Source organism: Cervus elaphus, chromosome 29, assembly GCF_910594005.1.
Source record: "Cervus elaphus chromosome 29, mCerEla1.1, whole genome shotgun sequence".
Taxonomy (NCBI): Eukaryota; Metazoa; Chordata; class Mammalia; order Artiodactyla; family Cervidae; genus Cervus; species Cervus elaphus.
This window is the reverse complement of record NC_057843.1, coordinates 55266585-55293725: the sequence shown is the minus strand read 5'-3', so window position 1 is coordinate 55293725 and position 27141 is coordinate 55266585. Positions and strand designations below refer to the sequence as shown.

Below are 27141 nucleotides of genomic sequence, written 5' to 3'. Positions count from 1 at the left end.
AGGAGCCTGGCTAGCTACAGTTCATAGGGGTCGGACACGACTGAAGCGACTCAGCGGCACGCTGGGTGTCTCGCCATCCTGGGCAGGCACTTGCGCGGCACTGGACTCTGAGCGCCGGCAAGGCTCCCATAGTAACTGCCTCGGGGCCCCCAGCCCACTCCTTAACATCGGCCCTTAAGACTGTTCGAAGCTCTTCACTTGTCCATTCGTTTTCACGGTCAACCCCATTAGTTCATATTGGCATCTCAGCACCTCACGGATGAGATCTGAGACTCAGGTCACCTGAGCAAGCCCAGGTGTAGACTTAACCGTCGTCAATGTGGTTACCATATTTGGGACTAAGACCACCCCCAAAGAGTTCCCTGAGAGCTGCGGGGAGGGGCGTGTCTCTGGCAGGCGCAGCCCTGCCCCACCCCGGGCTTCCGAGGCAGCGTCCCGGCGCGGGGGTTTCAGGAATGAGACGCCTCGAGGCCCGCAGACTGGAATGAAAATGGCTGACGACTCCTCAAACAGGACAAGGGGAAGGTTACTCAGGTGTCCTGAAACCTTGGTCAGAGCCTGTCTTTGAGTGAAATCTCAACTTCTGTCTTCCAGAAGCGATGGAAATAGGACTCAGAATCCTGAGGTAAGACGTTTCCCGAAACAGTCAGGTGCAGTCGCCATTAGAAAGGGATACGCCACAGCCTCTCAGGCCTTGCCCCTGACGTGGCCCCGCCTCTGAACATGTCCACGCCCCTGGGCGTGACACCATCCCCGGAGCACACTGGGCTGAGCCTCCGTGTAGAAATTCCTTTATTTTCCATTTTCTCCACAGGTTTCTGAGCTCCACTAGGTATGTGCAGCTGTGATGAGGTAAACTTTATCTCTGTCCTTTGAGAAGGTGATTATGCCAAACATGTTCTACACCATGTGAAAACTGTTGTGAATTAGAAAACAAGGACAGATCCCCGTGTGGGAGAATCAAAGACAGCATCGGAGTGAAACCTTTCAGTATAATACGAAGGAAAGAGGAGAGAAAGTATGAGGATTCATGTTTGGTCATGTTGTTTTGAAGTTTTTATGATGAAGTTCCCATTTTGTGAGTATTCATTCCCAAGTGGTGGTCAAGCACATATGCTGTAAGAGTGAAGAATGTGGAGAAGTTGTAGGAACCTGAAAGTAGGCAAGAGACTTGACTAAGCAAACCATCATATGAGCTCCACAAAGACAGGAGCTTTGTGTCCTTCCCTGGTGTGTCCTAAGTGCCAAATACACAGTAAACATGGAAAGAATGAATGGATTCTTTTCAGACAGTGTTGGAGCTGACCATTAGTTGTAGAGCATAAGTAACAATTTATGGTGGTACCAACATACTTAATTGTATGATTTTACCCAAGAGGAATCAGACGTTTATTAGAAGGCAGGGCTTCCCAGGTGGCTCAGTGGTAAAGAATCCACCTCCCAATGCAGCAGCCTCATGCATGGGTTCAATCCTTGGGTTGGGAAGAGCCCCTGGAGGAGGAAATGGCAACCCACCCCAGTATTCCTGCCAGGGTAATCTAAAGGAACATGTCAGACTATAATCCCTGGGGTCCTGAAGAGTCAGACATGACAGAGCCACCGAGCATGCTGGCCTGCATGCACTAGAAAAGGTAAGAGTTAGGTTTTGCCAGGCAAAGACATATGGAGGGCTATGATAGACATCTGATTTTTTTTTTTAATTTGTTTTGAAAACTCAGCCTTCACTCACCTTCTGTAAACAGTTCTTCTCTTGTCCTCTGGGAAACTAACCCCACTTACAGTCTCAGCCCATGTGCAAGTGAAGTGGTTGTTTCCCGACTCTATATTAAATACACTGATAACAGCAGAAATTAAACCTTGAAATCTGTAGGGTTTGCTTCCTCTGTAAGCACGGCTGTCTCTACAGAAGTTGAAGTTAGCTTCTTTAGCCCTACGATCTGAAAGCTAGAGCAGAGGGGAGAGATTGGGGGAGGCAGGATGAAATATATTGCATCTAATTTTTTTCTCTCTTAAGTCTTCAAACTGGCAGTAGTAAGTCGGGTAGTTCTAAGGCCTCCTCTCACTTGATTATTCGAGGTGACCCCACACCACCGTTACCTCCATGCCTATTTTCCCACCTCCGTTGGATGCCCCAGCCTCTTTGTTTTTCTTACCAGCCACTGCTCTTCTTAGCCATTAAATAGCTTTGACCTTGATGATATGAATGTGAATGAAGGCAAGGATACACTTGATACCTCTGGCCAGTTTTGCTTCAGTTAACTGAGTTGGGTGTCCAAGAAGAAAACCTTGTCTTAAGAAGACTTCTAAGAAGTTCCCAGTGATCCCCACCTCCTGATAGTCACACCCTGGTGTAATTATTCATCCCCTTGAATGTAGGTTGAACTTAGTAATTTGCTTTTAATAGAATAAGGAAAAAGGTAATGGAACATCAATTCCACTATTAGCTTACAAAATATTGTAACTTCTTTCTTCCTAGCAGACTATCTCCTGACCCTGATGATGCATTGGAGAGGCCCACATGGCAAGGAACTGAAGATAGACTCCAGCGAGCTCCCGCCAACAGTCAAGGAATTGAAGATCTCAGTCCAGCAGGCTTTGAGGAACTTCATTCTGCCAGCAGTTATGTAAGTGATCACTGGAGTGGGTCTTTCTACAGTCATGCCTTTAGATGATACCCCAGCCCCAGCTGATACCTTTATTGCAGCCATGTGAGAGACCTTAAAGCAGAGAACCCAGATAGGTCTTGCCTGAATTCCTGACCACAAAAACTGTGAGATAGTAAATAAGTGTTTTTTTTTTAAGCCTCTAAATTTGAGGATGTCCATTATACAGCAGGGGGCTTCCCTGATGGCTCAGCTGATAAAGAATCTGCCTGCAATGCAGGAGACCTGTGTTTGATCCCCAGATTGGGAAGATCCCCTGGAGAAGGGAACGGCTATCCATTCCAGTATTCTGGCCTGGACTGTATAGTATTCCATGGACTGTATAGTATTCCATGGACTATACAGTTCATAGGGTCACAAAGAGTCGGACACGACTGAGTGACTTTCATGTTATGCAGCAGTAGATAACTAATACACCCCTAAATTACTGTGATCTTGGTGAAAGATGTCGCATGACTGGGAAGGCAGACACTGAATAGGAGTACATCCCTCTGATGACATCCCTAAGAATACTGTCTTCGTGTCCAGAGATTACCCCATATACTCTTATGCTTAAATGGTATCATCATACTCTAAAAGCCCTGATTAGTCTCCAGGAGCTGCTGGAGGCATAGGTAGGGTTGTGTTGGGTGAAGTGGACGGATAGTCAGTATGGGATCATAAGTAGTGATGATGATGTCATTCTTTCCCTTCTCATTTTTGTCTTCTTTTCCCACTCACTCCACCATTACATTTTCTTTACTCTCTCCTTCTCCTCAAAATTCTGGGTGGCTGACCAATGACCATTCCTGCAAACAGTGGCCAGGTGATCTCTTGGTCTTGCAGTAATGCTACCCTGAAAAGATTTCCTTGAGGAGCAGTTCTTCCTGTTCCTTGAGGTGCTTTCACAAGCAGGGAGACCTCATTGTCAAGCTCAAAATATGCTTTCCAGATTAAACTTCCCACGTGCAGCAGATTCTTCAGCCAGAAGAATCTACTGAATTCTGACCCTAGCCAGACCAGTGTCCACAATTGTAAAGCCTATCTATCTATACACACCCCATTCAAAGATTCCCTACTCTGGAATCAGGAACATTTTCTAAACGAAAGTAAGACCGTCTGCAAGAAAATATTCATATCCCTCGGCCTTTTCAGAGCTGCAAATTCTGTCTTCCCTACTGCTCCAGTAAGGGTAGAGGAAAGGTAAAGGGTGAACTGCGACTTATTTTCATTAGGGTCAGGTAAGGAGTGGGAGATGTGGCCCATCACCACAAAATTCATGAAGGATGAGAGGGTTCTTCATTGCAGGACATTTATTCCTCACCAAGAGATCTAAGAGGAAGATTTCTGTCTACCACTAACCTCAAGGCCTAAACACTCTCCAAAACTTTTTGAGGCAAGAAGAGTCAATTCTGACTATATTGTGCTAGAGTAACTCATCCCACCCTATAGCTGTATATGGTTCAGGATAGTTTGAGAGCAGATGAAAAGATAGTTTAAGCCAAGTTCTAGACTTTTAGATATTTTCTCGCTTTGCAAAAGCCTGAAAATTTCTAGAGTAAATTTTTGTACTTTTTATAAAAATAATTAAGTTTTTTAGGTAGAGGATATCTGAGCAGGATCAAATAAAGGACTCCAGGATAAAACTGAGAAGACCACTGTCAGGCTCCCTGCAAGGAAGCCTCTTAGACACCAAGAGAGGAAATCAGGATGAGCTGAACTACTCCTTCCATTTCCCACATATAAGTACCAGGATAACTAAAACCCATGCCCCCAGTGCAGTACACAGAGAGCATTAGTGTTTCTCTATTAGAAGAAACATTTATTGAGGAGGATCAATATTCTCAATTTACTAAAGGAAGGTTGTTTTCATCTGAGGATGTGTTATATGAAAACTGCAAAGTTTTCTCAGTGACTGAATGAGTTCTTTGGAGAAATTTCTTCTCCCTGGAAATGCTGGAGAAGTGATTTCTGTTTGAATAGAAGAGTCAGATCTCTGAACACAGTGTCTTCTTCAGGAGTGAGGGAGGCTGGAGGTATCTGGTATTCTTGATGCACACAGGTGGGGCTTGGATGGCTTACCAGCTCCCTGGAGGACAGGGAAGAGGGTTGATTCTGACATAATACCTGATCCTCAAAGGCCGCATCTTTCTGGGGATGTCTAACCCCATCTCTGTTCTGTCTGACACTTGTAAGACAACTCTGATCAGCATAAACAGCTTCTTGGTTTGAGGACTTGGGACTTACCCATTCCTCTTGCCGTAAGTCAGGGAGAGCAACATAGTTGGAGGGATGTCCCTTACCAGACTCTACTTGGGTCTGCAGTTCCTTCTTGTGCTGACTTAATCCCAAGGTCTCAGATTCAAACCTACATGCCAGCTTCTCTTCTAGGATCTTCCCAATGGCTCTCATGAGCTCATGAGCTTCAAGGGGCCCATGACTCACAAAGAGAGCTGCACTTTCAATTGAGTCTTGGTGCTGTACAAAGGTTGACATGAATTTGGCTTTTTGTTGGGGACTTTCTTGGTCTTTGATTTTTCTCATGAAATCAATCCACTGAAAAAATCGCCTCATCTTTCTTCTGAAGTAACTTTCAGGAGGAAGCTGCTCATTCTGTGACAGAGATGAGGAAGTGTCCTTTAATTCTCTTTCCTCAACAAGGTGGCTCTTCCTTCTGTCTGTAGACATCCCTGCTCCTGAATCTTCACTTCTGTATTCTCCTGCTTTGGAGCCCAAAGGTGCTCTCTCTGCAGCAGGTAGGAAGTTATTATCCTGGCACTTCGATGGTGCATTCTTAGAGGGATCCTGCCTCTGCTCCACGCTGGTCCCACTGTCCTCCGAGTGGATGTGTAGCACCTGGGGAGCTGCCATGTCCCCAGTGGAGATACTCTGGGCAAGAGTCAGTGAAGACTTGGAAGGCAACCTACTTGAAGTCGGGGGCATGTCTGTGGGACAGTGGTCAGCCTGGCTATGCTCCTTATTCTTGAATTTAAACTTTAACTCAGTAAGGATCTGTTTTTGAAAGTCTGATATTTCAGAATCTCGGGGAGCAGATATTTTTGGTGGGGGACGTTGAGTGGTCAGGGTAGTTTCTACTTTATTCATTTTGACCTTTGTCATTTGGGAACTTCTCAATTTTCTGGTTGTCAAGATGTTACAGGATTGTGATTCAAGAGCCTGAAGCTCCTTGGCCCTGAATATCTCCCTGGACACGCTGAACATTGTGGAATGTTCTGAATTCTTCCTCACTGTCTTTTGGCCCTGAATCATTTCTACTCTATCACTGAAGTTCCCAGTCTCATCCCTTGGCTCAGGTCTGTACCCAGCTTGCCTTATGGGCACCCCTGGGCTGCATCTGTTGTCCAGGAGAATCTTATTCTGACTGACTTTGTCTTTGTTTCTGTGTGTGATGGGCTGAAAAGTCTGTCTGCCACACTCAATTGTCTGAATGCCCTCTGCAAGCTTTTGGTAGGTAGCAGAGTGTGATGGTTGTGGGGCCCTCTGTCCTTCTTGGCCCACAGATGAGATAACAGGGAAAGGATGATCCAGCATGGGGGTTGAACTTGTGGCTCTCACCTTATTTCCCTGAGAAGTTTTAGATCTTTCTTCAAGGGGCTTGGAAAGCTCATCTTTGGAGTCCACCCCAGAAATATGGGTGGTTGAGGAGGGAAGGTCAAATTGAGGAAGAGGCCATGTTGTGGCTTCTCTCAACATATAGAATTTTATGGATTCAAGAACCTTGAGGGGTAGGCCCCATCTCTGAGTCACACGAAACCTTAAAATATGGGCTTCTAGCACCTTTAAGGTATTATGATCAAGAAAAGAAAGCTCTGGAGTGCTAATCTGGTGGCATACTTTACCTACAGTTGTGTTTTTTGAATGTGGGTCTTCCACATTGGTTTGGGAGCTTGCAGAAGGAAGCAAAGTATTGTCATCAGCCAGCCATGAACGACACACACCTGTAGGAATCCTACCCGCACTAATCTGCCAAGACTTCGTGCTCACATGTAATCTAAGAATGGTTTTTATTTGATTCCTATCTATGTCCTTTCTTGAGACATTTAATAATTCATTCCTTGAGTGACACACACAGTTAGTTTTTGTCTCCAAGGCAGCCCTAAGACCCTGCACTAGGTAACATTCTGAGACATCTTGTGGGCTGTCTTCTGGGCTCTTCTCAAGGATATAGCCAAGATTCTTTCTCATGTCATCCCTTAGCTGAAACTTTGTTGAGACCCTCTCTTGGAAATTTCCTGGGAGACCCAATTCCGTCTTCTCTATATTGTTGCTACCCTGGCCCTGAAGCTCAGAGAGTTGTAACTGAACACGCCTGCCTCTCTGCTGAGGTACTTCTGCTAATTTGTATTGAGGCCCCATCAGTGCTAGAGACTCTAGATTCCTGCAGGCTTGGAGGTACCAGCGTGGAATTAGCCTCCTTGGAACGTGGAGCTCCAGTTTCTCCTGGGGTTCGCTGGTGATATGAAAATGGCCAGGAAGGATGGAGACTGGGACATAGGCATGGGATGGCTGGTTGACCAATGGGACGTTATGAGCTTGAGAACAAGTGGCTTCTTGAGATTTTTGGAGCACAGGAACTAAACCCCACAAACTTTCCTGTTGCTTCTGTAACACATGCCACTCCAGATGTTGATTTTCAGTCACAGTATGAAAATCTGACTCATTCTGGAATCTGTGGAAAGACACTCCACAGTCCCTAATCTGGGATGGAGAAGAGGATGATAGGATTGGGAGTCGGGATTGAAGGTGGGCCTGGGGCTGGACCTGAGTGAAAGGTAGAGACTGGGATTGTGGCTTAGTTTGAGACAAGGGTTGTGGTGGATATCCATGGGGGAGGAGACGGGGACGGGAATGAAGAAGTGGTGGAGATTCTTGATCCCGAGTTTTGACTGCAGAAGCATTACAGACTCCATTGAATAAGACAAAGTGAGACTCTAGAGGGGAACTCCTACTAGAAACCAGAAGAGTAGCCACTAGGGACTCACTGTGCAAAGAGGGAAGACCCCAGAAGAGCTGGCTATATTTCTGCTGCAAGTTTCCCCCCAAAGTCTTGATATATAAGAGCTGCTGACAAATGTGAAGCTTCTCTGGTTTGCTTTCACTGTTCCAGCCAGTTTGGGGGGCTGTAGTGTTCTGCACATCAAGTGACTGCAACAAATTCCCTGAAGATGTCCGTTGGTATTCTGACCACATTTGTTTTGAAAATGGTCCCTCCTCCTTTTCTTTCTTCTCTAAACTCTGGAAAGCCATTCTGTTTTTTATTTGTCTCTCCAAGAGTCCATGGATGTTAAAGCCAGAGAAAGAATGGCTATTGGCCTCCTTGTGCTTGGTAACAGAGTCTCCCCAGAGATAAGTGTCTTGTGGATGGAGAGAAACATGCTCTCGCTGAAAATCAGAGTGTGGTAATGCTGGGAGGAGCATGTTCATGGCCTGAGTTTGCCACAAAGAGAAGTCTGAAATTGACAGGCTTGACTGTTCAGTGCCTCTGATTGTTGAAACACAAGTGGACAACTCACTAGGGCTATCTGGAGATGACTTCTCCAGAACAGGCTTCAGTACAGTGGAAATTGATTTAGGTTGAGTTACAGATAAAGTGCAGTCTGGCTGTGGTGAAACAAATAGGGTCAGTGGTGCATGAGGACAAGCAAAAGAGTCAGTGGGATTCATTGCCTGGGACAAATCTGATAAGGGCTTGATATCCTGGGAAAGGGTGGGGTCAAGAGAGGAAATGGTATCCAGAAACAATGTGGCCACTGGTGGGGCAACAGGGTCTGCTGTCTGAGTGTCATGTGGTAGGAGGTGGGGGAAAGCAAAGGTTTGGGGTGGGGAATAATCCACTGGGAATTTGGAATCCAAGGAAGAAAAAGGCTCTGAGGCCAGAGAGTGGCCCATTGGTGAGGGTAAAAAAAAGTCAGTTAAGGGGGTCATTGGGCTAGGAGAGAGAATAGAGGAGGGCAGCGAGGAAGGCTCTGGCAGAGAGGCTGGTGGTAGGTTTCCTGGAGGGACTGCTGAGAAGGCCGGGGACAGAGTAAACGATGACTCAGTCACAGGAGCTGTGGAAGCCAAAGGAGGCACAGAGCAAGTAGCGTCTTCCAGGACCTCCGGGAACAGCAGCCGATTGACCTCAGCAGTTGCGTTATTACACACCTCACAGAAGGGGTCTGGACATAAGAGCTGACGAAAGCAGGTGGTATCATCATGCTGGCCCAGGGGGCTGCAGGAGATAGGAAGTACAAAACTACAGCCAGGATCAGGAAAAAACATGAGGCCCTGGTACCTCTGGCAAAAGTATGGCTGCCCAATGTATACTATCTTTTCACATTCTTCTACTTCCTTAATCTCACAATGTATCTTTTAATCCCTCTCCCCAAGGCTTTCACATTCTGAATCTGAGGATTTTCCCTCCCATGTCAATCCCAGGCTTCACTGAGGCCCTAGAAATTCAAAGACTCCACTAAAAAAGTGGGATATAGGAAAGAAGGTAATGTTTAGTCACCTTTGCAGAAGATAAAGCTCCTTCCTTGCCTCCTCTGCTTGGCTCTGGCAAGTTCTCCAACCTGGGAAACCAGGAGAGTGATGAAGGTAGGAACAAAGAGGACTTATAGGAGGCTAAGTAGAATGTCCTTTAGTGGTACCCTTGGTGGATTGGAGAGTCTCAAGAACTAGAATATAAGATCACATGGTCGGTGATAATAATAGCAAGGCTCAAATATATATGTTGCCTGATCATTCACAAAGGGCTTTCATATGTATTCTCCCATGTAATATTCAGAACCACCCTTTGAGGAATATAGGTCAATGGTTATTTACCTCAAAGAGGAATAGGATCATCCAGGAAGTCAGAGGACTTATACAAAGTCAGGACACAGGAGTTCTGACTCTTGACATCTCACATGGCCACCTGTGGGGAATCACCCATTGCCCAGGTCCATCACGGCTTCATGCCGAGCCATGAGAAAAACAGGGAATACAAGAAGTGTCTCAGGCTTGGACTGCCTCCCCATGAGCCTCTCCCCAGATACCTCTGGTTTCTGAGAGAAACAGTATCTAGCCACTGACGTCGTCAGAGATCAGGGACCTGGGATCTCAGGGAAAAGGCAGGAAGGGTCACCCTTGGAGAGATCCGCTGAAACAGGCAGAACCTTACCTGCCAGTGTGCCGCCTTTCCTTCTCCTCCTGGTTCTGCCCTGATGCTGAGAACAGAAAGAAAAGAATGAAGGGCTGGGGCCCATTTCTCTCAGTCTCTCTAGGAAACTCAGATATTCATTATCCAGGAATAATATGACTCTACTTAGTAGACTTTTATGTTCTTTTTATCAATTTTAAAGGTTTAAAATGTTTTCAATTTTTTCTTCTTAAAAAAATAAGTGACTTTGAATGTATAGCAATAGAAACTTTACAAATTGAAATGCAAAGAGAAAAAAATTTAATATTTAAACCCAGAATATCCAAGAACTGTGAGACAGTTTCAAAATGTATAGTATATCAATACATGCAATTGAAATATTAAAATGAAAAGAAAGAGAGAACAGAGCAGAAGAAACATTTGAAGAAGTAACAGCCCAAGATTTTCCAAAATTAATGATAGACTAACCATAGATTGTGGAAGCTCAGAGAACACCAAGCAGCATAAATACTAAGAAAGTCTAAACCTGGACATATTTTATTAAAACTGCAGGAACCTGAAAGATAAAATCTTGAGAGAAAACAGAAGAAAATAATGCCGTACCTCTAGAGGAACAAGGATGAGAATTATGGGCTTCTCATAATAAACCAGAGCTTCCCTGATAGTTCAGTTGGTAAAGAATCCACCTGCAATGCAGGAGACTCCGGTTTGATTCCTGGGTCGGAAAGATCTGCTGGAGAAAGACTATGCTACCCACTCCAGTATTCTTGGGCTTTCCTTGTGGCTCTGTTGGTAAAGAATCCACCTGCAATGCAGGAGACCTGGGTTTGATCCCTGGGTTGGGAAGATCCCCTGGAGAAGGGAAAGGCTACCCACTCCAGTATTCTGGCCTGGAGAATCCCATGGACTATATAGTCCATGGGTCTCAAAGAGTTGGACACAAAGAGTTGACTGAGTGACTTTCACTTTTGATCATAAACCATGCAAGCAAAAAGAAAATTGACTGAAATATTTAAAGTATTGAAAGAAAAAAATCACTCCAGAACTTTTTATCTAGTGGAAATTATCCTTCAAAAGTAAAGGAGAAATAAACACTGTCTCAAGACAAACAAAAATTGAGATAGTCAGCAACAGCAGATCTTCCCTGAAATAAATGTTAAAAGAAGTTCTATAGAAAGAATACAAATAACATCTCAAGTTTTCATAAAGAAAGAGAGGAAAAGGAATCAATGATGGTAAAAGGAAAAAAAAAACACTTTTATTTTTCTTATTCTCAATTGACCTAATGATACTACTGATAATGTATTGAGTGATCATAGTATATGGATAGGTGAAGTAAATGACATCAGTGTTACAAGGGATAGGAGGGAGGAATTGGGAACTCTGTTATAACAGAACCTGTACTACTTATGAAGTGGTATAGTGTTTATATGAAAGTAGATTTGAGTTGTCAATGTATTAGTTGTCAATACATTAGTTGTTAATGTATTGAATATATTGCAAATTCTATGGCAACTACTAAAATTTTTTTGTAGAATACTTGATATGCTAAGAGAAGAGAGAGATGGAATCTTATAAAGTACTTGTTTGAAACCAGAAAAGGCAGAAAAAGAGGGGAAGAAGAGAAGAATACTTACAATAAATACTAAACAGTTACAGACATGGTGGATATTAATCCAACTATATAGAAAATTGCTAAATGTAACTGGTCTAAATACATCCAGTTAAAAGCTAGATTGTCAGTGGGTAAAATGAGATCCAATTATATGTTGCCTACCAAACACCCACTTTAAAAATAAAGATACTGTACCACGCTAACACTGATGAAAGAAGCAGGAGGAGCTATATTAATTTCACAAAGCAGACTTCAGAACAAGGAGAGTTATGAGGGATAAAGAGGGACAGTACGTAACAACAAAAGGGTCAGTTCTCTAAGAAGACACAACAATCCTTAACATGTATACAGTCTAACAACAGACTGTCACCATATGTGAAGCAAAAACTGGCCCAACTGTAAGGACAGTTAGATGAATCTACTGCTATTTTGGTGGACTTCAGCTCCCCTCTATCAGAAATGGACAGATTCAGCAGGCAGAAAATCAGTAAGGGTAGAGTTGACCTAAACAGCACCATCAGTCAGTTGATCTAATTGACATTTATAGAATACTTCATCCAACAACAGAATACACATTCTTCTCAAGCACACGTGGAACATTGACCAAAATAGACCACATTCTGGACCAGGAAATGCATCTTAACAAATGCAAACTAGAAATCCTACAAAATGTATTTTTAGATGATAATAAAATTAAACTAGAAATCATTTACAGAAAGATAGAAAGGCCAAAATGCCAAAATGTTTGCAGAGTAAACAGCATGCTACTAACAAATGGGTCAAGGAAGAAATCTCAGGAGGAAAAAGAAAAATTTTTTAACTAAATGAAAATTAAAACACAACTTGTCAAAGTTTGTGAGATACAAAAGAAACAGTACCTGGAGGGAAACTGATAGCACTGAATGCATCCATTTGAAAAGAAAGATTTAATATCTTTGAGGGACTCTGGCTTACTGACCTGATCGATGTCTTCCTGTTTCCAAAATATTGAGAAACTTGAGTTCCCCTTTAGGTAGCACAGTGACAGAAGAAGGAGCCCCACCCAACACACAAAGGTAAGGATGGGAAAACTTAGGAAGTTGAGCTGGACTTCAGCCATGGTGCAGTAAGGTTCCTCAGACAAAGAAGATGACCCAAATCATCAGAAGTGCATTGCTGCCTCAGGCATCTGGGCATTGAAAGTGCACATTCTAGACTAGAGTTCTAGACCCACATCACAGAGGTTTAGCATAAACCAAAGGTTCTTGAGGGTGGGGGAGGGGACAACACAAGAAAGATGAAACCACAGTCCTTCCCCCACCACCCAACCCAGCAGATCCATCCATCCCTCCAGGGCCGTTTAGATACTTCTGATCTACCTTCCAAACCACACATTCACATACCATATATTTACTTTAGTGAAAATTCCTATTTATTCCACCTGTTACCTAGATATTACCTGAGACCCTCTTATTGCCTAGTGGTCACCCTTTGGATCCCACATAATATATAAAACTCTGCTGTGCCAAGGGATTTACACCTCCAAGGTCTACTCTGCCTTCAGCTACAGCTTCCCCTCATACATAATGTGTCTTTACCTGCATGGAGCCAGAAATATACTCAGGACAAATATATGTCACCCGCTCCCCCTGTATCTCCTCAAAAGAATTCACCAAAAAGCACAAGTGTGCAGAGTGGCCTATATTAATAAACAGGAAGCGTGACAAGAAAAGAAACAAGGGCATGGCATACTCATGACCCTATAGCAAACAACTTAGAAATCTTGGGTAATTCTTTTTCCCCAAAATCCCTCTTAAGCTATTCAGCCCCTTAAGGTTCTCAAACCTAGCCCCCTCCTCCCATAGAGTGTCTTCCTGCTGCTCCCTCTTTCATCTGACAAATCCCTTCTTCTCCTCTCACAACATTTAAAATTTTTTATTTATTTTACAGAACCTGCAGGACCAAATACACTCTGATTTAAGGAGTGGGCTTCTCTTTAGCATAACTTCTAATGAACACAATTATATTTAGTGATACTTTTTGACTTTTTTGATTCACATCAATAGTTACTTCTTCCATGAAAATTTTTATGAATTTTTTCTCATCTACTTTCTTTTCACTAAAATTTCTATTGGCATGTCCATACCTTTGTAGACAATAACGTCACTTTTGTTGATGGTGTATATGTATTTATTTCATCTCCTTATGGTAGTTATTAGTCATTTACTAGTTGTACCCCTTATAGCTTCCTTAGATTATAAACTGCTGAAATTAAGCCCTGTGTCATTTCCTTACTTTGCTTGCCTGCATTCCCTCGTTGAGTCTGATGAATCAGTCTTGACCCCAGATACCTAATTCTTTCCCTCCCCTCTAAGGAGGGTTTGCCAGCAATGGCAGCTCCTTCCTTCGCCTGTCTTCTCCTGCATCCACAGTGCCACCATTGCTTCTACCCAAAAGGAAGATGCACTTCAAGCCCACTCCATTGCACATACCTGCCTTCCTTGACCACAGGAGGTATATTTGTTCAGAAGATCCCTCCACATATCTTTGTATCTCTGGGGCCATTTTGGTTTTGGTTTTTTTTTTCTTTTTTTTTTTCCCAGAGGAAGGCTGGTCCTGACTGTCCCTGGGGTCCCTAGGATTCCCAACTGTAAAAACATTCTCTAAAGTCTGATCAAGATAAGCTCCACCAAAAAAAAAAGAGGGTGTAAAGATGACACATCAAATATATTCTTCAAAAAATGGCCTTGTCATGAAAAAGGAAGACTAAAAAATACTAATCCTGATTAAAGGAGACTAAAGACACAAGACAACTGAATGCAATCTGTGATTTTACACTGAATCCTTTAATGAAGGTTTAAAAACAAATTACAAAGGACGTTACTCAATAAATTGAAAAAAATGAAATATTAATAGATCAGTTAAAAGTTTTATGCCATTGTTAAATCATTGTTACATTTACTGAAGAGGATAAATAATTGTACTATATGTAAGAGAATCTTTTTTTCTTAAATGCACAATGAAATAGTCAATAAGAAGGTGCATAATACATAAAGTATATTCTCAAATTTTCAGAAATATATGCATATTTTTCATATAAGTGTATATATGTATATTCATATATAAACAGAAAGGAGAGGAAGGGAGGGAAAAAGACAAAAGCAGAGTCAAAGAGACAGAAAGGGAGGGATCTCAAATGGGTCAAAATGTTAGTAGGTAAGTCTGAATAAAGGGTACATGGTTTTACCATCCATGCAACTTTTCCACAAGTTTAATTATTTTCAAATAAATACACTTAAATAACAGAACATTGCCCGCTGTCCTGGATTTTACCTAACTGTTGAGATTTCTAGCTTTGATTCCTGCAGCTACCACCATCATCATCTTCAGACCCCAGAAGTATACAATGCAAGCATAAAAGTTATCTCAGGCTCTGTCACCAGCAAGACATCTGGGATCCTCTGCACATTTCAACAGGATTTTACAAAATATTAAGAAGAGTACCACCCCCCACAAAAATTTTAATTATACCCAATGCAGAACAAAAAAAAAGGTCAACATATTTACAGCATGGATCCACTGATTTTTTTCTTATCTGGTGCCACCAGGTCATTCATTTTCCAGGGTTTTCTGGTGTGAATTGGTTTGCCAGCACTTTGCCTCTTCTGCTTGTCAGTTACCATCCCTCTACCAGATTTCCATCTTCCAAAAATGTGTTGATGTCTATTGTCAGATCCTCTCTCCTTCTTGTCATCCTCAAGCATTTCTTTGGAATCCTTTGCTTCTACAGTTTATTGAAACATGGTTCTCATACCATACAATTAGGGCTTCCCGGGTAGCTCAGCTGGTAATGAATCCGCCTCCAATGCAGGAAACCCCAATTTGATTCCTGAATCAGGAAGTTCTCCTAGATAAGGGGTAGACTACCCACTCCAGTATGCTTGGGTTTCCCCGTGGCTCAGATGGTATACAATCTGCCCACAATGTGGGAGACCTGGATTCGATCCCTGGGTTAGGAAGATTCCCTGGAGGAGGGCATGGCAACCCACTCCAGTATTCTTGCCTGGAGAATCCCCGTGAACAGAGGAGCTTGGCAGGGCTACAGTCCATGGGGTCACAAAGAGCTGGACATGACTGAGTGACTAAGCACACACTAGAGCACACCATACAGTTCGCTCATTTAAAGTGTGTAATTCCATGATTTTTATTATACTCAGATATGTGCATTACTACAGTCAATTTTTAAAATATTTTCATGACTTTGAAAAGAACCTCATAACCTTTAGCCTCATAACCCCCTTCCCCCATCTTGCAGCTATAAGCAACCACTAATCTACGTTCTGTTCTTTAGGTTTCCCTAATCTGGTTGTTTCATATGAATGGAGTCATATGTAGTCATTTTGTGACTGGCTTCTTTCATTAGCATAATGTTTTCACAGTTCAGTCATGTTGAAACATATTTCAGTTTGTGGCTTTTTATGCCAAAATAATATTAATTGCATAGATAGAACATATTTGATTTACCTATTCATCAGTTGATGGACATTCGGGTTATTTCTACCATTAACTTTTATGAATATGATTGCTATAGACATTTGTTTACAGGTTTTTTGCAGACATATATTTTCATTTCTCTTGAGTATATATTATACCTAGAAGTGGAATTGCTGGGTCATATGGTAAGTCTGGGCTTCCCTGATGGCTCAGCTGGTAAAGAATCCACCTGCAGTGTGGGAGACTTGGGTTTGATCCCTGGGTTAGGAAGATCTGCTAGAGAAGGGAAAGGCTACCCACTCCAGTATTCTGGCCTGGAGAATTCCATGGACTGTATAGTCCATGGGGTCACAAAGAGTCTGACATAACTGAGCCATTTTCACTTTCACTTCCTTCATGGTAACTCTATGTTTAATATTCTGAGTCTGACATAACTGAGCAATTTTCACTTTCACTTCCTTCATGGTAACTCTATGTTTAATATTCTGAGGCACTGCCAGACTGTTTTCCAAAACATTTGCACCAGTTTTCATTCTGAGAAGCAGTGTATCAGGGTTCAAGTTTTTTTGAATTCTCACCAACACTTGTTTGAATATGACTTTTTGATTCTAGCCGTTCCTGTGTGTGTGAAATGTTATCTCATAGCAACTTTGGTTTTCATTTCTCTGATGGCTAGTGATGTTGAGCCTCTTTTCATCTACTCTTTTAATGCCATTTGAGGGAAGAGGTATTATAATAATATCAAATATACTTTGATCTACTATGTTTAATCATAACATAACATTTTAACTGTGTGACAAGAAAAATATTTTCTTGTATGTATTTGAAAGTGCATGAACAGTATGATAAGGCAAAAAGATATGACATGAAAGATTAACACCCCAGGTCGGTAGGTGCCCCATATGCTACTGGAGAAGAATGGAGAAATGACTCCAGAAAGAATGAAGAGATAGAGCCTAAGCAAAAACTCAGTTGTGGATGTGACTGGTGATAGAAATAAAGTCCAATGCTGTAGAGAACAGTATTGCATAGGAACCTGGAATGTTAGGTCCATGAATCAAGGTAAATTGGAAGTAGTCAAACAGGAGATGGCAAGAGTGAACATCGACATTTTAGGAATCAGTGAACTAAAATGGACTGGAGTGGGTGAATTTAATTCAGATGAACATTATATCTACTACTGTGGGCAAGAATCCCTTAGAAGAAATGGAGTAGCCCTCATGGTCAACAAAAGAGTCCAAAATGCAGTACTTGGGTGCAGTCTCAAAAACAACAGAATGATCTCTGTTCATTTCCAAGGCAAACCATTCAGTATCACAGTAATCCAAGTCTATGCCCCAACCACTAATGCTGAAGAAGCTGAAGTTGAACGGTTCTATGAATACCCACAAGACCTAGAACTAACACTAAAAAAAAGATGTCCTTTTCATAATAGGGGACTGGAATGCAAAAGTAGGAAGTCAAGAAACACCTGGAATAACAGGCAAGTATGGCATTGGAATACAAAATGAAGCAGGGCAAAGGCTAACAAAATTTTGCCAAGAGAATGCACTGGTTGGTCATAGCAAACACCCTCTTCCAACAACACAAGAGAAGACTCTACACATGGACATCACCAGATGGTCAGTACCAAAATCAGATTGATTATATTCTATGCAACCGAAAGTGGAGAAACGCTATACAGTCAGCAAAAACAAGATCAGGAGCTGATCTTGAACTCAGATCATGAACTCCTTATTGCCAAATTCAGACTTAAATTGAAGAAAGTAGGGAAAACCACTAGACCTTTCAGGTATGACCTAAATCAAATCACTTAACGATTATACAGTGGAAGGGACAGACACATTCAAGGGATTAGATCTGATAGACAGAGTGCCTGAAGAACTATGGACAGAGGTTTGTGACATTGTACATGAGGCAGTGATCAGACCATCCCCAAGAAAAAGACATGCAAAAAGGCAAAGTGGTTGTCTGAGAAGGCCTAACAAATAGCTGACAAAAGAAGAGAAGCTAAAGGCAAAGGGAGAAAAGGAAAGATATACCCAACTGAATGCGGAGTTCCAAAGATAGCAAGGAGAGATAAGAAAGCATTCCTCAATGATCAATGCAAAGAAATAGAGGGAAACAAGAGAATGGGAAAGACTGGAGATGTCTTCAGGAAAATTAGAGATACCAAGGGAACATTGCATGCAAAGATGGGCATTAAAAAAGACAGAAATGGTATGGACCTAACAGAAGCAGAAGATATTAAGAAGAGGTGACAAGCATACACAGAAGAACTACACAAAAAAGATCTTCGTGACCCAGATAACCATGATGGTGTGATCACTCACCTAGAGCCAGACATCCTGGAATGTGAATTCATCTGGGCCCTAGAAAGCATCACTATGAACAAAGCTAGTGGAGGTGATGGAATTCCTGTTGAGCTATTTCAGATCCTAAAAGATGATGCTGTGAAAGTGCTGTACTCAATATGCCAACAAACTTGGAAAACTCAGCAGTGGCCACAGGACTGGAAAAGGTCAGTTTTCATTCCAATCCCAAAGAAAGGCAATGCCAAAGAATGTTGCAACTACTGCACAATGGCACTCATCTCACAGGCTAGTAAAGTGATGCTCAAAATTCTCTAAGCCAGGCTTCAACAGTACATGAACTGTGAACTTCCAGATGTGCAAGCTGGTTTAGAAAAGCCAAAGGAAATGGAGATCAAATTGCCAACATCTGTTGGATCATTGAAAAAGCAAGAGAGTTTCAGAAAAACATCTACTTTTCTGCTTTATTGACTACACCAAAACCTTGACTGTGTGGATCACAACAAACTATGGAAAACCCTTAAAGAGATGTGACTATCAGACCACCTTACCTGCCTCCTGAGAAATCTGTATGCAGGTCAAAAAGCAACAGTTGGAACCGCACATGGAACATGGACTGCTTTCTAATTGGGAAAGGAGTACATCAAGGCTGTGTACTGTCACCCTGCTTTAAACTTAAATGCAGAATACATCCAGCCAGGCTGGATGAAGCGCAAGCTGGAATCAAGATTGCCAGGAGAAATATCAATAACCTCAGATAGGCAGATGACACCACCCTTACGGCAGAAAGTGAAGAAAAACTGAAGAGCCTCTTAAGTGAAAGAGGAGAGTGAAAAGTTGGCTTAAAACTCAACATTCAAAAAACAAAGATCATGGCTTCTGGTCCCATCACTTCATGGCAAATAGATGGGGAAGCAATGGAAACCATGACAGACTTTATTTTCTTGGGCTCCAAAATCACTGCAGATGGTGACTGCAGCCGTAAAATTAAAAGAAGCTTGCTCTTTGGAAGAAAAGCTATGACCAACCTATACAGCATATTAAAAAGCAGAGACGTTACTTTGCCAATAAAGATCCATCTAGTCAAAGCTATGGTTTTTCCAGTAGTCATGTATGGATGTGAGAGTTGGACTATAAAGAAAGCTGAGTGCAGAAGAATTGATGTTTTTGAACTGTGGTGTTGGAGAAGACTCTTGAGAGTCTCTTGGCCCACAAGGGATCAAACCAGTCAATCCTGAAGGAAATTAGTCCCGAATATTCATGGAAGGACTGATGCTGAAGCTGAAACTCCAGTACTTTGGTCACCTGATGCTAAGAATTGACTCATTGGAAAAGACCCTAATGCTGTGAAAGATTGAGGGCAGGAGGAGAAGGGGACGACAGAGGATGAGATGGTTGGATGGCATCATGGACTCAATGGACATGAGTTTGAGCAAGCTCTGGGAGTTGGTGATGGACAGGGAAGCCTGGTGTGCTACAGTCCATGGGGTCGCAAAGAGTTGGACACAACTGAGCAAGTTCAACAACAGTTCAGTTGAACTGAACTAATAGCAATGTCAAATCTTTATCAACATGCACAGTTTAATACTTCTGTACTTTTTGCATGGTATAGTTACTGTGTGATTAGGGGACAGCAATATTGTGTGCTGAATTTGGTCTATGAGATTGCTTCTTTTATGGGGTTGAAGGAGGGATCCACTCAAATGACTCCTCAGCATTGACTAAAAGGCAGAGCAGAACTGATTGCCAGAGCGTATAAAGCACAATGCCTTTTTGTAACCAATGCTGTTTACATCTGTTGTGAATAAGAGTTACCACAGGTGATAAAGATCAAACAACTATGAGAGCTTTAGTTGGGCATATAGCATATATCTAAGAGGTGGATAAGAAGATGTTTAAATGGGCTTTTACACTTTAATCATAGTGTAAAAGATGGGATGTATCACACATGCCAATGATAATTATGAAAGTTGGGTGAGGGATATATGGGATGTTACAGTATTCTGCTTTTGTGCACATTTAAACATTTTTGTAATGAAAAGCTTTGAAAATAATAAAAGATGTTGAGTAACTCTTAAAGAACAGGAGGGAACAAAAGGATACCTGGCCGGGTTGAATCAGTCCATCAAGACTAGAGTTTAGCTGTCTCAATAAGAAAATCTCAGGAGGTGTAATTCCTTTGAGGTTGGGGGAGAAAAATTTATTTCCATGTAACAGGAAAGAAGAAGGAAAGTAGAAATTGGAGAGTGGGTTTTGGGGTTTGTTTTTATTTAAGGTTTTTGATGAAAAGTTCCCATCTCATGGCTGCTAGTTCCTCTGTGAATGGGGTTTGTCACAACTGCTGAGCAAGTGGAGATTTGAAAAAAGTGAAGGAGATTTGAAATAGATTTGAGTAGCATTGGAGAGAAAATGGACTAAGGAAACTGAGCTAAACTCCACTTGTTTTGTTCACATGATAGTAAGCATGATACAAGAATTTGAGGAATGGAGGCGTTATTTCCAAGTAGTGTGAGGGCTGAATTTATTGTGGCATCAGTAGACCTGATTGTGAGATTTAATCCAATAGTGATCTGCTACTTATAGGAATCTGAAAAAAAAGCAGAGAGAGTTAATTTTGCCAGGCAGGAAGGATTAAAGGTGATTGGATGGGGCCTGTTTGTAGTAGAGCTTTTTAAATGTCCCTTACATGATAGACCATCAAACCTACCTTGGAGAGGGAGAAAAAGAAGCAAGAGCTTGAGGAACAGATGAAGAATAAGTGGAAAAATGACCTGATGCTGAAAAATTAGCAATTGGTATATAAGCTGGAAGGATAAGGGGGATGAGCCCAAAGGGTGGCATGTCAGACTGAATTATTCCAGATGGCAGAAGTGTTTCTGGTAGTAAACTCTACAGTGTGCAGTGACTGCACCGGGATGGAAGCAGAAATGAGATATTGTAGGAACAGGGAAGCTGAGTTATTGGCAGGTATATCTACATGGAGGTTAGAGCCCTCCACTGCCCTCACCTCTTCATGTTCCCCACCCTAGGCCACCTTTTGTCCCTCTCCCGGGGCCTCCACATAATCTGCCTTCTTTCTGCGACCATAAGCTCCAGATATTGTAGGATCAATGTCATAACTCTGGATAAGATAGAAGTACTGAGAGAAGGCTGTAGTGGACATTTATTTTATTTCAAGTCTTTCTGGGAAAACTATCTTAAGTGCTCACTAGGATACTCACCAAATTTTTGAGTCCCAGTCTGTACAAGTGGAGTTGCCCTCTCTCTCTAGACCTCCTTATAAGGGTGGGTGGGTGTGCAGCCTTGGCCAGAAAAAGGAGGTCCATGGTGAACTCCAAATATCTGTAACCCCAGGGCATAGTTCTAGGACTCACCTCTGGTTCATGAGCTGCAGGTATTCCCAGGGAAGTCAACCATGGCTCCAAGGCTATTAATATCAAAGATGGCACCTTCATCCTGATTGGTGAACTGTACACACTAAGGGCAGTATCTTGTATATTGCCACCAAACACAGATGGAAGGAAAGCGCCACAATCACCTTCATCACCTTCCCCAAAGAGGGGGATGCCATCTTGATGACGTCCTTGGAGATGCTGTTTCAGTACTCTAAGATGCCCTCATGCCTTTCTGGTATAAAGCATCAGTGTGCTGTGCTGTTCTCTGGTCAGCCTCAAGGATGTGGTGCTTGGATCAGATTGAGGAGTAGGGGAGCAGGACAGGATCGCAATATGGGAATACTGAGGCATTAACCTTTGTTCCACCAGCAAGGACATTTTTTAAGATGTCTCACTTTAAGACATCTTTTCCTTACTCTCAGCTGTATTTTACCCTGGAAGGTAGGTGACTGCCTAGTCAACATTCCTACCACTGACAGCTGAGTGGTGATTTTGCTCTGTAAAAAAAACTTCATCAATTGAGCAGCCTGAAAAAAATACCCAAGGAAGGGAACCACTTCCCCAAAGTGTCTTTCTCATAGGGAAACCTCAATGTCAAGTTTAAAGTATGCTTTCCTGACCAGCACATTACATTAATACGACCCACTTGAAACAGATTCTTAAGCAGCTTTTATGCTGTTCCTGGACCCTTCGGCAACCAGCCCAGCATCCAGTACAGTAACATCCACACCCAAACACTGCCATTCAAGGGATTCAGCCCCGTGTAGGAGCCTCTGGTCACTGAGTTCTCAATAACAATTAAGATTTATTTCTTCTTCAGGATTATTTTCAGAAAGTAAACCCATCCTTAAGGCTCTTCAGATATAGAAGACCTGTCTTTCCTACTTCTTTAAAGGATGTAAAACATTCAGTGAGGGAAGTGTGTGGGCTGCTATATATTTTATTTAAGGCTAAGCTAAGAGGCAGGAGACAAAGCCCATCTCCTCAAACATAATCAAGGAGGAGATGATCTTTTGCAGAGGGCAGGGATGGGGGGCACATGATATCTATTTCTCAACAAGAACTCCAGAGGACTGGTCGCCTTTGAGCCAAAGCCAAAGGAAGCAGTAAGTAAGAGCTAAACTATATTCTTCCCTTACATATAATCCCTGAGTTACCCAAACCCGTGCCCTCAACACAGTACACAGAAAAGACATCTTACTATTAGAGAAACATTTATTGGGGAGGATCAACATTCTCCACAAGGAAGGAATTATTTTCGGATGGGAAGTTTTCCTCCTTGGAAATTCTGGAGAAGTGTTTTCTGTCTAAACAGTAGAGACAGATCTCTGAACACAGTGCCTTCAGCAGTGGCGGGCGCAGCTGGATGGGCCTGGCCAGCTTGACACCTGTGGGTGGGGCTTGGGTAGGGCCCAGGCTCCCTGTGGGGCCCTGGTAGGGGATGTTTCTGACACACTTGCTGGTCCTTAAATGCCACAGCTTTCTGGGGCTGTCTTTTCTTGCTTCTGATCTGTCTTGTACTTGGAGGATAGCTCTGGCCAGCCAAGATCGCTTCTTGGTGGCAGGACTTGGTATTTGTCACTTTAGAGGGAGCCTTGGAGTTGAAAGGATGTCCCCGGACAGGCTCTGGGTGGACCTGTACTCCAGCCTTTTGTTGAGATTGCTCAAAGTGCACCGGGGAAGGGGGGTCCTCTTGAGAGCTGGTGGCATCTAATGCATGCCGATAGCCCAGTTTCTCCTCTAGGAACTTCCCGATGTCTGTCACGATTTTCTGAGCCTCTGTTGATCCAGTAACAGCAGCTCTGCTTTTAGCTAAGCCTCTGCTCTGTGCGCTTGGTATAGGGCTTCCCTTTTCCTGGGGATCTTCTTGCCTTTTGCATTTTTCCCCAGGATACAGCCACTGCAAAAAGTGCTTCATTCTTTTTCTGATATGGCCTTCAGGAAGAGGCTGTCCTTTCTTTGAAAGGGTCTGGGAAGACTTGCTCACAAGCATCTCCTCTAGAACTGTCTCCTGAGGAGGGAAACTCTTCTTCCTAGGCTGGGATGTCCCCAGCCCTGCATCCCCTCCACCTAGCTCTTCTGCTCTGCACCCTGGGGAGCTCACTGTCTTCACAGTTGGTGGGAAATTCTTATCCTGGCCCCTCTGGAAGCCATGCTTAGGGACCCAAGGTTCCTGCTGTTGTTCCATCCTGATTCCTCTGTCCTCCACATGAACATGCAGCACCTGGGACTCTCCTGTGTCCCCACCTGGGACACCCGGGGCAGGAGTCAGTGAGGCCTTGTGAGTCAAGTTATCCGAAGCAAGGGACATGTCCGTGGGTTGGCCTTGAGCTTGGCTATGCTCCCTCTTCTCCAATCTAAACTTTAACTCATCAAACAGTTGTTCTTTAAGGGATAAGCATTTAGGATCTTGGGGAACTGGTAGTTTGGGTCGGAGGCTTTCAGTGGTCACAGTAGTTTCTACTTTATTCTCATTCACATTTGTTATTTGGGAGCTCCCTGACTTGTTGGTTGTCAACATGTCATTAGTTTTTAATTGAAGAGTGTCAAGCTCCTCAGCCCTGAATATCTCCCTAGACAATTTGGTCATAGAAACAGGTTCTGACTTCTCCACCTTTTTGCCCTGTTGCATTTTTCCTTTATCACTGGAACTCACACTCTTATACTTTGGCTCATATCTGGCTCCAACTTGCTTTGCAAGAGGCTTTCGGGGATATCTATCAGCTAGTTGTGTCTGTCTATGACTTCCTCTCCCTGTGATGCAGAGTGAGACAGGCCGACGAATCTGTCTGGGATCCTTAATTTTCTGAACATCCTCTGCAAGCCCATAGTTGACAGAAGAGTGTGTTTGTCTTAGGACCCTCTTTCCTCCTTTCTCCACAGGTGAGGTGGCAGGGAGAGAGTAACCCAGGACAGGGGCTGAATTGGTTGTTCCAACTTCGTCTCCATGGAAAGATTTAGAGCTTCTTCTAAAGGACTTGGAGCTCCCAGATTTGGAGTCTGCCTCAGAAATCGCATTGGTTGAGGAGGGAAAGCTGGCATGGGACAAGGACTGGGATGAGGCATCTTTCAGTTTAAAAATGTGTATGGATTCAAGGACCTTGGAAGGAAGGCCCCACAGCATCCTCATACGAAACCTTTTAATATGTGCTTCCAGCATCTGCTGTGCGCTGGGATCAACAAAAGTCAGGTCCTGGAAGGTATTCAGGGAGTAGGACTCACCCACTGGTGATGGCAAGCTTCTCTCTTTTATTTCAGTGTGGGATTTCACAGAAAGAATCAATGTTTGCTTGACGGCATGCCATGAACTATGCACAGTCCCAGGGAGTCGACCCTCATTTATTTCCTCAAACTTCTTACTCAAATGTACTTTTAGGACATTTTCAAGTTGTAGACTCTCTGCTGACACCCTTAAATTTTTCTCTGAGAAACTCACTATCTGACTGCTCATGTTTTTCTCAGAGCCATACCCCAGATCCTTATCAGAAGAGCTGTTTGGGTCTTTTAACAGGTGATCTTTCTGACCATTCTCTTGGCTATGTTCCTGATCTTTCCCCACATCTTTCCCTAGCTGGAGCATGTCCGAGCTTCTCTCTTGGAAGCTTCCAGGTTGACTCAATTCAACATTTACTTGTTTGCTACTCTGACCCTTAAACACAGAGATCAGTGAGATTCCATCGCTGCTCTCTGACTTAGATGCCTCTGAAAAACCAGTTGGAGGCAACATCAGTGACACAGACTCTCTGATTCTCCGGGGCAGGCCCCACCGGTGTTGAATGAGCCTCTTTCGAAGGTGATGCTCTAGTTTCTTCCGAAGTTCATTGCTGAGAGCAAACTCCCCAGGAAGGACGGAGACTGAAACATGGGCCTGAGGGTGCTGGTGGTGAGAAGTGTTAGGAGCTAAAGGACAAAAGTCTTCCCGAGATCTTTGGATCACAGAGGGTAAACCCCACAAACTTTCCTGTTGTTTCTGCAACACGTTCCATTCCAGCTGTTGAATTTCACTTCTGGCGAGAGATTCTGATTCATTCTGAGGTCTATGGAAATACACTCCACAGATCCTAATCTGGGGTAGAGGGCCAGGTGGTGTGACCAGGAGTGGGGATTTTGGATCAGCTTGGGACTGAACCTGAGTGAGAGGTAGGGGCTGAGATTGAGGCAGGGTTTGAGGCAAGGGTTCAGGCTGAATCTCAGGCAAGGACAGAGGTCGGGGATGGGGAAGTCCTGGGGATTCTTGGCCTGTAGAGGCATTTGAGTTTCTATTGAAAATAAAGTTTGAGGAACTGTCACTGGAGACATGAACAGCAGAGGGCAAAGACTCGCTGTGTAGAGATGGGAGACCCCAGAAGAGCTGGGTAGGTTTTTGCTGTAATTGGTCCTTCAAGGTCTTAGGATATGGAGGTTGTTGATGCACAGGCTTATCAGCAACTGACTCTAACATTATCCCTGAGGAATTTAGTTGATAGTCTGGCCTCAATTGTTCTGGAAAAGAATCTTTTCTCTTTTCCTTTTCTTTCCACATCAGGAAATCACTCCTCTTTTGTACTTGTCTCTCCAGGAGTGCCAGGACATCAGGGCTGAGACTTAAGAAATTACCAGGCTCTATGAGGTTGGCTGCAGGGTCTCCCCCAAAAGAGGCCTCTGAAGAGTGGAGGGCAAGAAACTCTTGATTGAAATCACATTGTGCCAACGTGGAAGGGATTAAGTCTTTGGCATGAGCTTGCCACCAGGAGAAGTCCGAAATTGACAGTCTTGAATGATCAATGCCTGTGAGTTTTGGGACATAAGTGGACAGCATGCCAGGGCTTTCTGTAGGCAAATTCTCAGGAACAGGTGTCAGTAAGATGGCAATTGATTTAGACTGAGTGACAGTTAAAGTGCAGTCTGGCTGTGGTAAAACAGACAGGGTTGGTGGTGCAAAAGAATCAGTGGGATTCATTGCTTGGGACAAATCTGATAAGCGGTTGATATCATGGGAAAGGGTGGGGTCAAGGGAAAGGATGGTATTCAGAGACAAAGTGGCCTCTGGTGAGAGAACAGGGTCTGCTGTCTGCATGCCATGTGGTAGGAGAGGGGAAAAGGCAAGGGGTTGGGGTGAGGAATAATCTACTGGGAATTCAGAATCCAAGGACGTAAAAGGCTCTAATGCCAGAGTGTGACCCAGTGGTAAGGGTGAAAAAAAGTCAGCTAAGGGGGTCATGGAGCTAGGTGGAAGAATGGAGGGGGGCAATGGGGAAGGCTCAGGCAGAGAGGCTGGTAGTAGATCTCCTGGAGAGACTGCTGAGAAGGCAGGGGACAGAGTCAATGATGAATCGGCCACAGGAGCTGCGGAAGCCAAAGGGGACATAGAGGAAGCAGAATCTTCCAGGGCCTCCGGGAACAGCAGCTTGACCTCAGCAGTTGCATTGTTACACACCTCACAGAAGGGATCTGGACATAAGAGCTGACGAAAGCGGATGGTATCATCATGCCGGCCCAGGGGGCTGCAGGAGACAGGAAGTACAAAGATGCAACCAGGACCAGAATAAGGAAAGGGGGACCTGCTGGCCTGGCAGGGGTG

General features: G+C 43.4%; 2 protein-coding genes across 2 annotated transcripts in view; both read right to left on the bottom strand.

The window, feature by feature from the left end:
• Positions 1-304: 304 nt before the first annotated feature.
• On the bottom strand, positions 305-8924 carry LOC122685910 (spermatogenesis-associated protein 31D3-like). Its single transcript, XM_043890953.1, has 4 exons — positions 4770-8924; positions 1730-1944; positions 677-870; positions 305-504 (listed from the first exon to the last, which is right to left on the bottom strand). Exons 1-4 carry the CDS (start codon positions 8922-8924, stop codon positions 305-307), a joined length of 4764 nt encoding a protein of 1587 aa, XP_043746888.1.
• A 13909-nt stretch (positions 8925-22833) lies between these two features.
• The window catches only part of LOC122685909 (spermatogenesis-associated protein 31D4-like), a 76187-nt gene continuing 71879 nt past the window's right edge, over positions 22834-27141 (bottom strand). The window contains exon 5 of the mRNA XM_043890952.1: positions 22834-27064. Within this exon, the coding sequence (XP_043746887.1) occupies positions 22834-27064 (4231 nt within the window). The remainder of the gene's footprint in view (positions 27065-27141) is intronic.